This window comes from Corythoichthys intestinalis, chromosome 16, assembly GCF_030265065.1.
Source record: "Corythoichthys intestinalis isolate RoL2023-P3 chromosome 16, ASM3026506v1, whole genome shotgun sequence".
NCBI lineage: Eukaryota > Metazoa > Chordata > Actinopteri > Syngnathiformes > Syngnathidae > Corythoichthys > Corythoichthys intestinalis.
The window spans coordinates 16104375-16114215 of NC_080410.1; the positions used below are offsets into that span (position 1 = coordinate 16104375).

Genomic DNA, 9841 nt, shown 5'->3' on the forward strand with positions numbered 1-9841 from the left:
TTTAAAGTTTGCCACAAACCACCTGGGAGACACACCAAACATGTGGAAGAAGGTGCTCTGGTCAGATGAAACCAAAATTGAACTTTTTGGCCACAATGCAAAACGATATGTTTGGCGTAAAAGCAACACAGCTCATCACCCTGAACACACCATCCCCACTGTCAAACATGGTGGTGGCAGCTTCATGGTTCGGGCCTGTTTTTCTTCAGCAGGGATAGGGAAGATGGTTAAAATTGACGGGAAGATGGATGCAGCCAAATACAGGAACATTCTGGAAGAAAACCTGTTGGTATCTGCACAAGACCTGAGACTGGGACGGAGATTTATCTTCCAACAGGACAATGATCCAAAACATAAAGCCAAATCTACCATTGAATGGTTCAAAAATAAACGTATCCAGGTGTTAGAATGGCCAAGTCAAAGTCCAGACCTGAATCCAGTCGAGAATCTGTGGAAAGAGCTGAAGACTGCTGTTCACAAACACTCTCCATCCAACCTCACTGAGCTCGAGCTGTTTTGCAAGGAAGAATGGGCAAGAATGTCAGTCTCTCGATGTGCAAAACTGATAGAAACATACCCCAAGCGACTTGCAGCTGTAATTGGAGCAAATGGTGGCGCTACAAAGTATTAACGCAAGGGGGCCGAATAATATTGCACGCCCCACTTTTCAGTTTTTTATTTGTTAAAAAAGTTTAAATTATCCAATAAATTTTGTTCCACTTCACGATTGTGTCCCACTTGTTGTTGATTCTTGACAAAAAAATTAAAATTATATATCTTTATGTTTGAAGCCTGAAATGTGGCGAAAGGTTGCAAGGTTCAAGGGGGCGAATACTTTTGCAAGGCACTGTATATATAAACACGTCACGCTTATAAGGCATCAAATATATTTATATATAGTATGTATTTATTTGTAATTATGGATGACAACAAGATCAAACATGAGTAAAATTAGGAAAAGGCATTATGCTTAAGAAAATTTAAGGGGAAAAAAAAGAGGGGGGGAGAAAAAAAGGACATTGCACTGAGACAGGTTGGCAGTTACTGTATACAACACTTATGAATGTTGCATGTGACCCTCAAAAACAAAGCATTGAAAAAAATTAATGGGCCATGTCACTTATTAAGTTAATTGTTGTTGATAATGTTATCGTGATAGTTGACCAATCTTGCTAGATTTGGTATTTTTTTAACTTTATGAGGCATATTTTCCTCATTTTTCTTTGAGTTGTACTGGCTCGGGGCATTTAGCATTGACCTTCCATTATACAATACATAAAGCTAAAGTTATCCACAGAATTTCTGTAAGACAAATCCACCCACCCTAATGTATAATAATAGCTCTGACATGACCATTGTCTCTTTTCTCTTTCAGGCCAGTTTATACAGGGCAGGATACAGTAGGTTTGCGCCATACTAAAGCCACAAATTCCACCCAGGGAATTTCATGTCCCTCCAGAAGCCTTTTTTTAAGCTCTTTGTTTGGCAGACGTACCCATCAATCTTTTTGCTGGTGGACTAGAGTGACATCCCCCCATTTTTCCCCCCTCCTTTTTTTTATTGGCAGGAAAGCTCGTTGCCACATCACCAAGTCCCTTTTTTGTCTGTCTGACAAGGATCTATTGAAAAAAGCTCTCGGCACAATTTATGACCGCAACTTTTTAGAAACACTATTGGATCTGGAGAAAAGAGACTAATTTGATCCGCCACACGACACTACACCTTTTTCTCTAAATCCTCTGTAAACCCACGCTCAAGTCTCTGCGCCCTTCAGTGATTGAGCTGCCACAAGATAAGCATTACTACTACAATAGATTCTAAAACATAACAGTGACGAAAAGCAACGGCCTACTGCATTTGTTATGAACATGGGAGCATCTGACTGACAGGAACCACTACAGTCCAAGAAACCAATACCATGGAAAACACTCGATTTTCCGTGGAATCCCCAACACATCTACTCGCCCATGGGTGCAAGTTTGAAAAAAAAAAAAATCAATATATATATATGTGTGTGTGTTTTAAAAAAAAAAAAAAAAAAGTTTGGTTCTGTATTACCTCAGTATTTTGTTGATCTGCTACAGTTTTTGTTGCCATACTTATTTAACATGCCTTTATTTCTGGTCCTCTTCATTTCATGAAGAAAATGAGCCAGTTGGAATCTTTTCAGTGGACTATCAAGGAGGAAGCTTGCTCTTTTGCCTCCACCCCAAATAATGGACACCTTTGATTTCCTCTCTGTCAGACTTTGTAGCTCCAACAGTAATGCAGTGACTAAAGCAAACAGATGAATGAGAAGAAATAGAACCATTACCGTAAGAGATTTCCTATACAAGACATGCATTTTTGGCCTATAAATTTAGTCCATCCGCTTGCTGCTGGTCTGATAAAATAAACAATTATAATGTTTATGTACATTCAGGACACAGTCAATTTTGGAAGGATTTCTTTTTGTTTATTTTCTTCTATCTTGTCTGGCACCACTCTGATTTGCTTTTTTTTTTTGTTTTTGAGGAGGCCTGCCTAAGTCTCTGTACCATGTAATCGACCTCCATTTACTCGCACTATGTTATTGTTATTATTTGCCTTTGTTGGTTCCAAAGATTTTTTTTGTTGTTGTTATTGTTGAAGAAAGCACATTTTAGACTTGATATTTTGGTGGTTTTGCCTGTACTTGACTATTATGTATTTTTTAATCTCTAGTTTTCAGCTGTTTTTTAAGAGGCTGAAACAGTCCAGTTTAGTGCGCAAGACACATTTCAAATGTTTGCAGCACTTTTGGGAACCTACAATTCCAACTGTTCATAGAATGTTTGATCACTTGGTGATGGATTGCTCCCCTCCCCAATATTCAAACTGTTTGGATCAATCAAGAGATGATCAATCAAGAGATGACTGACTTGGAACATGTTCAGCTTTTTGAAATTGCCAAACCTAGAGGCTTTTGGAACAGGGCTATGTTTCCAATTTGGAACAATGGAACATTATGTGGATGTAAACTGGGTAATATTGAGGTGAAGATGATTAATCCTGCAGTTGACAGGACACCATTTTTCTTTCCGGAGTTGCTCATAGAGCAGCACCTTGTGAGGATGTTTTGTATGATTGTGACACAGTGTGCTGTAGTGAGTATTTCTCGTGCGCTCTTTTTTTTTTTTTTTTGTCTTATTACTCCTTAAAAGTATTACCACAAGTGTTGCTATGCATGCTTTCCTGAGGGAGGACAGATGTCACAGATTTTTTCCTTTTTGCATGAATTCAAATCTTAGTGCTGGAAGATGACAAGGGGGAGGACCGCAAAGTCTTTTTCCAGCATAGTGGGATGAGGGAGCATTATCTGGATGTTTCCCAATAAGAGGTGAGGGAGGGAAGTGAGAAAAATCCGAGCCCAGAGCTGATTTCAGTCTGCTTTAATAATCTGTCTGATTTTGGCCAAATGCCTCTCACTGCGTCTTGTTAATCAGCAGTCATATCAGATATGTAGGAAGTTTAATTTGGAATGTCCCCCTGTGGGTTTCCTTTTGTAATAAGTGATAACAATGCTAAGGCAGACCCTCTGTGGTGCACTTCAAAATTTTGCCTGTCAGTGGGGGAAAAAAAAGATGGAAAAAAAAAAAAAGTTCATGATACTTTTATCAGCTTTTTCACTAGAGGGGATCTTATTTGAATGACTAAGGTGGGGGGAAAACTGTGTAATTTGAATGACAGAAGCCAACTTTCCACAAAGCTGGTCCACAACTCTGACCCCACAGTCCTTGCACGGTACTGGCATCAAACTGCTTGCTGGAATATCATGACTAGGGATGAAGGAAGTGGGTATGAATTGCATGTGGCCTCTTTTCTGTATCACATGCTATTTAAAATTGCATTTGACAAAGTGACTTTTCATTTCATTATGTATTTTCTCACAATGTTTTATTTTGCCATCCTTGTATCTGCTTTGTTTATTCTCCATTATTATTGAATGTATATAATAAAACTGTTTGGTTTTTATACTTCTTTGTGGATATGAGTGATTGCTTCATTTGGATTCACCCCAGAGTGTAAGTGGTAAAACAGTGGCCATACATCTAGATTTATGGGGGACTGTCCTTCATTTAAATGCCTTAGGAAAGTGCTGCTTTACCAAAACATCTGATATTCTGTCAAATTTTAGGTGCCACTACCACAGATGAGTCATTTTTCATTGCCAGAGCAAGTATTAACTAGAGTAAATTGGTGAGTTTTTCCAATTATTGTTGTTGTGTAAGCATGCTAGCGGTTAGCCAATTACTAAATTAAGACTCGCAGTACCGATATTGTTGGTGTTGGACTATGTTGTCTTTTGCAAGTACATAAAACATATAGTGTTACACCTTTTTGGTGTTGTGGATTGATATTTGAACTTTAAATTTTCATTTCAGTGATGGAAATGTAAGGCATAAAACATTATGTACTGAAAATTTGTGTTTTTTTTTTACACACCCGTATAAAACCTAGTAATTTTTTAGCAATTGCTCAAGGAATACCAAGCCAAGTTAAACCCGTTATAAGACAAATGTCCTTCAAGTACTCTTCCAAGTCCTAATGAGACCCTTGGAAAGGCTTTTATATATGCATATAAAACCTAGGAATTTTTGAGTAACTTCTCAAGGAATAACAAACCCAGGGGTTTACATGGTGACGCTGCGAGAGTACGACACATTTCATGTTTGCACTTACTGTATATGGTTCCATCTCCATTCGAACGATGTCACAATTCTGCATGAAAATGATGTAGTATTCATGCCAGGCCCTAGGGGGGAGTGCAGATTTACAAGGCGACAGCACTTCCTTGATTGCCTGGCACAGCCAGACTATTCTCCCTGTATTTTTCAAACACTGTGAGAAATAGTCTGGGACCCAGCCCATTAACGGCCTCTCGAGAAAGGTACAAAATCAACCGTCCAATCAGATTTGTTTTTTGCGTGACGTGTTCTTAGCGAGTGATGTCACTCTTGCGCGTCGAAACTCGTCTCTACAACAACACAGATGGCGAACGGGAGAGCCGGGAATATGTTCCAATCCTTGGTAAAACCAGTTTTAAATGACCAAAAACACATTGAAACAAGTCATTGACAACAGTCAACATGGCTCGCGCTAGCCATGTTGAATAAACTTCTCCATTCTCCGCTCACGCTAATTACTTGTCGCTTTAACGTCACGTCTGCCCGTCGCTGATTGGTCCACTCCGCTGTCTGTTTGCTGTGGGTTGTTCCGCCCTCGGAATTTGATCCGCCGGACGGTCGCCAGACTCAATCGCTGGATTAGCGGTGAGTCTGGTATACCAGGCAACTTCCTTGACACAATCAACCTCAGCCTGGAAGACAACTTACCCGCCAACTCCATGCAATGGCATTTTTCTTTTGCTCCAAAAAGCACAAAAATGTAAACACTAAACATATTTAAATTACAAATATTATAAAAACAGTAAATGAGAGCAGAGATTCCGCCATTTTTGCTGTTTTTGATGTTTAATAGCGCTGCGCACTCCCAAAGTGATGTGTGCAAGTGGTGACGTCATCAGAGTGTGAGCGTTCCATGCATATGGTTGCGGAGCAAGCCCCGCTGATGAATCCTTTGACTTTGGAGCCCGGCAGAAAAGTAACATAGAACCAGGGGTCGCGTTAACCGAATATTTTCCGTCGTTGACCAGTTTTTTAAAACGGTGACAGAAAAAACTGAAGTCCATCCGTCATTTTGACAGGTTGCAATTCACACCCCAGACCACAGGATGGCGAGTGAGCATATTAATTAGCTATTGTCTCTCTTGATGCATGACGTCGTTGGCCTTACTCGGAAAAATGTCCGAACTAGCATTCAGGTGTAGCAAACACGGAAACGTTAGGAAGCTTTGTCATTGTCTAAGGCTACGTTCATTCTACAGGTCTTAATGCACGAATCCAATTTTTTCGTGTTTTTCCGACTCGAGTCAGGCATTAACTTGACGGTCTGAACGGGACAAATCGCATAGAAGTGGACCATTTCAAATCCGACCTGGGTCATTTTTGTATGCGGTTCAAATCCGATCTGGGCCACATTTTTCCAGACTGTCGCGGCGGTCTGTACCGTCCAGTGTCCCAAATCCGATTTCAGCTGTGCGTTACTAGCGCCTAGCTTGTGGTGAACACGGCTTTTGGGGAAGGGCCGGGCTTGACAACAGTCATAAAAAAATAAAAATGGGTTGAGGATAAGCATGAGAATGATCGGTTTTCTCTCTGCTCTATGTGAGCTATATTTCAACATTTCCTACACGGCCGAGAGTCGGGAGAGGGGTCTGACTGCAGCCCGTCTTGGAGAGTTGGGGCAAACTGCCCATATGTGTGTGTGACACGCACGGACAGTGCGTGCATGCTATCGATCCATATAAACTGTGAATATAAGCCTAAACGGGGATTATTTATGTCTGTTATTTGTCTCCTCCTTTTGAAAAGCAAAATATGATATCCCTGGAATGACGGATGACTTGTCATTTGTTTTGATGCTTCTGCGCACCGGCGCGTGTCGGACTGCGAATTAGAGCGCATGCGTAATACTTGAATGGTCTCAATGGACAAAAGTAGTCTGAACGGCCACGCCAGAAAAACGGATATGACAAAAAAATCGGATTTGTGCATTAAGACCCGTAGTATGAACGTAGCCTAATTGAATGAGCAGGGACAAACAGCTTTGAGTCAGAAGTACGTGCGCTATTCTCAAACCTGAACGCACCCCGAGTCTTGGATGACAAATCAACAGAGCAGAGAGTAGACACAACATGGCTGGTAGTTTCTTCAATTTATTCAGAGTTGAGTAAGTAACACACCGCTTTTGACCAACACTGCTATGGAATAAGTCATTATTATCATTTAAAAAATTTAAGTGACGGGTAAAAATAGATTATGACCGGATTTTTATGACCCTGTCAGTCAAAATGACAGACAACGAAAAAGTCTAGCGCAACCTCTGCGTAGAACATAGAATAGAATACCGAGACTACATGGGTGTCAAATGGTCCAGGACAAAGGAAAGGCTGACTGGACAGAAGTTATCCTATCTGGTGACTAACTATAGTAAGGAAAGCATAAAATTTTAACTTTATGCACAATTCCAACAACTTGGTTTACAAAAAATTGGCTTAAAACATTCGAATCCACCATTTCTCATCCGTATTTGGATCACAAGAAGTAATGGGCTTCATCATTGTGTCCATGGGCCAATTATTAGCGCACTTTCCCTGATAGCTTTCCTTCTATTTAGAATTTTTGAATGAAATACTGCACAGTGGCATCTCTACTTATGGAATTAATTGGTTCTGGAAGTAGTTTCGTGAACTGAAATTCTGTAAGTAGAAACGTATTTTCCATGTAAATGCCCTGATCTGTTCCAATTTTCCCGTTGAGATGTGTCGTAACCTAAAAATTCCTTTTGTAGAGACATTCGTAAGTACAGGTAGCACTGTATAAAGGGACATCATTGTGTCTGTGAGCATTGTAAAATTCAAGAAAAAAAATTATGAAAAAGATGACTTCTAAATTTGTGTCCAATTGCCAACATTTAGTGCTGCTCACTCTTGCACGCATGCTAGTTTTGTTTGTTTGCACTGCGTGAATTACGTTGTGGTGCATAATACAGAAGAGAAAGGACCGCTGTTTTCATCCACAGCCGAGTGATATGAAAGCAGCTTTGCAGTCTTCTGACACGTGAATCGCGTTCCTTGCAGCACATTAACTCATGTGACTCGGATGATGGATGGAGGAAACTATTGTGCAGCATTAATGCTTCTTGACTTTTGCTCTGCACCAAATCTACTGCGCTGATCAGTTCTTCCTTCATCCCCTCTTAATTTCTAGCAAGGAGAGCGAAGTGAATGGCAATCTGGAAATCTCAGTTAACCGTAAATGTGCTGTTAATGGCTGTAAATGGGTTGGATGCGGCGGCAAGCCTTTTATGCCAGCTAATTGCATTGATACACAAGGGGACAATTGCCAGTTTGATGGGAATTCTTGCTCACTGTTAGGATGGGATGACTTGAATGTGATTGAAGGGGATTTGTGAAGGGATGACTTGACCTTTGCGCAATGCGCTGTTACTGTTGCAGGGCGTCAAACCCATCATTGTGGCCATATTGTATGTCTCCCAACCCATATAAATTTTCTCATAGTCTCATATTATTAAAATTGCACCGCAACAACAAATTGAATGATATCCAGGGCTTTTTTTTTTTTTTAATATATGTATGTATGTATGTATTAGGGCTGTCAAACGTTTAAAATTTTTAATCGAGTTAATTACAGCTTAAAAATTAATTAATCACAATTAATCGCAATTCAAACCATCTATACAATATGCCATATTTTTCTGTAAATTATTGTTGGAATGGAAAGATAAGACACAAGATGGATATATACATTCAACATACGGTACATAAGGACTGTATTTGTCTATTATATATGTATATATTTTTTTAACATTATAGGGTCACACAATGTAAATCAACTCACAAAATATAATAAAATTTCTACTCACATTTAAAGTCAACGAATATTAATTACATTAAAATCATATTCATTTATTCCTCTAGTCCAGAAATATAATTATTAACCTTTTCAGGCCCAAAGTATTTTTTATTTATTTATTTTTGTTCATTTAAAGTGCGTACGACAGCATAAAAAAGTCTTAACATTATTTTGTGAATTAGAATCATATTTTGAGACGATTCACCTATATACAACAATTTGGCAAAGCGCAGATGATGAAAAATTAGTCTTTAAATCCGCCGTTTGGCTACGCCTACCATAATAGGGCTCTAGCGTCCCTAACAGCAGGATGACGTCGGCAGGATATACAGGATATTACAGTATATTCTTTATATCGAAGTATTTTTCCCCAATTGCTAAATAAATTGTGTGGTCATGACAAGTAAGTCTTGTACTAAATGGAATATGAAATAATAAAAATTCTTCTATTCAGTACGACATGGCAAAATTACTCCATAATGGTCAAAACTGTCGACTTCACCTTTACTGTCTCACCTCCCGAACGATATTTTATGCCACCGTAGTTAGTCAGCCTTTTGTCATTTCCCTGGCCCGGCTTCGGAGAATGTAAACAAACCAAGAGGCGTGACAGCTAGCTGACATGCTAACCCAAACCGAGTGATGTTTCAAAGTGTATTCTCATGTCACACAGCCGGGGGGTTGTCGATTGTCTTCGCCGATCGGCAACCTGCCCGGCGGTGAGCAAGTTACAGCTCGTTCCGCTGATGCGAGAGGAGAGCTCGCCGGGAAGCAGCTGGAGAGTACCGCCGGACAAACCGGCCAACGTCGGACCAGCACGTAGCTGCCAAATAATGCCTTACTACACGGCGAAGACATAAACAGAGAACGGCATGCAGCTAACATGGAAGGATGTGTCTGAGGAGAACCTTTCTACATGTCTGTCCATGATCAAATGTAAGTAAATAGTCCTTTATTTAAAGAAAGTTTGAAGTGTTTACTTTGTAATCGCTGTATTCGCGGCCATTTTTAAGACAAAGTTGCAATTTCTGATGGGGGTGAAAACTTGACAAAACACTGGGCACACGAAGAGGGCAATAAGCCGAGTATAGCGCTCTCCTGGCAGGGGTGTGTGCGACAAGCGGCCCATCGTCGGCCAAGTGGCATTTTCGGTGGACAATCAGCCACAAAATGAAAGCCACCTCCGGGTTAAAACATGCCATGATCCCAGTATTATTTGATATCATACAAAATACGATGTTTACTCACTTCCTCATAAGTCCAATGGTCCCACATTAGTACGGCTTGTTTTGGCCAATATCCGCGGTGAACGGGAACCTTTTTAA

The 9841-nt window shown here is 40.1% G+C and overlaps 1 protein-coding gene across 4 annotated transcripts in view; it reads left to right on the forward strand.

Moving 5' to 3' along the window:
* LOC130931798 (RNA binding protein fox-1 homolog 2-like) overlaps window positions 1-3995 on the forward strand; it is a 76701-nt gene extending 72706 nt beyond the window's left edge. For all 4 annotated transcript variants that reach the window (XM_057860868.1, XM_057860869.1, XM_057860871.1 and 1 more), the window contains one exon: window positions 1376-3995. In XM_057860868.1, the coding sequence (XP_057716851.1) occupies window positions 1376-1420 (45 nt within the window). In that variant the 3' untranslated portion in view covers window positions 1421-3995. The remainder of the gene's footprint in view (window positions 1-1375) is intronic.
* The last annotated feature ends 5846 nt before the right edge of the window (window positions 3996-9841 follow it).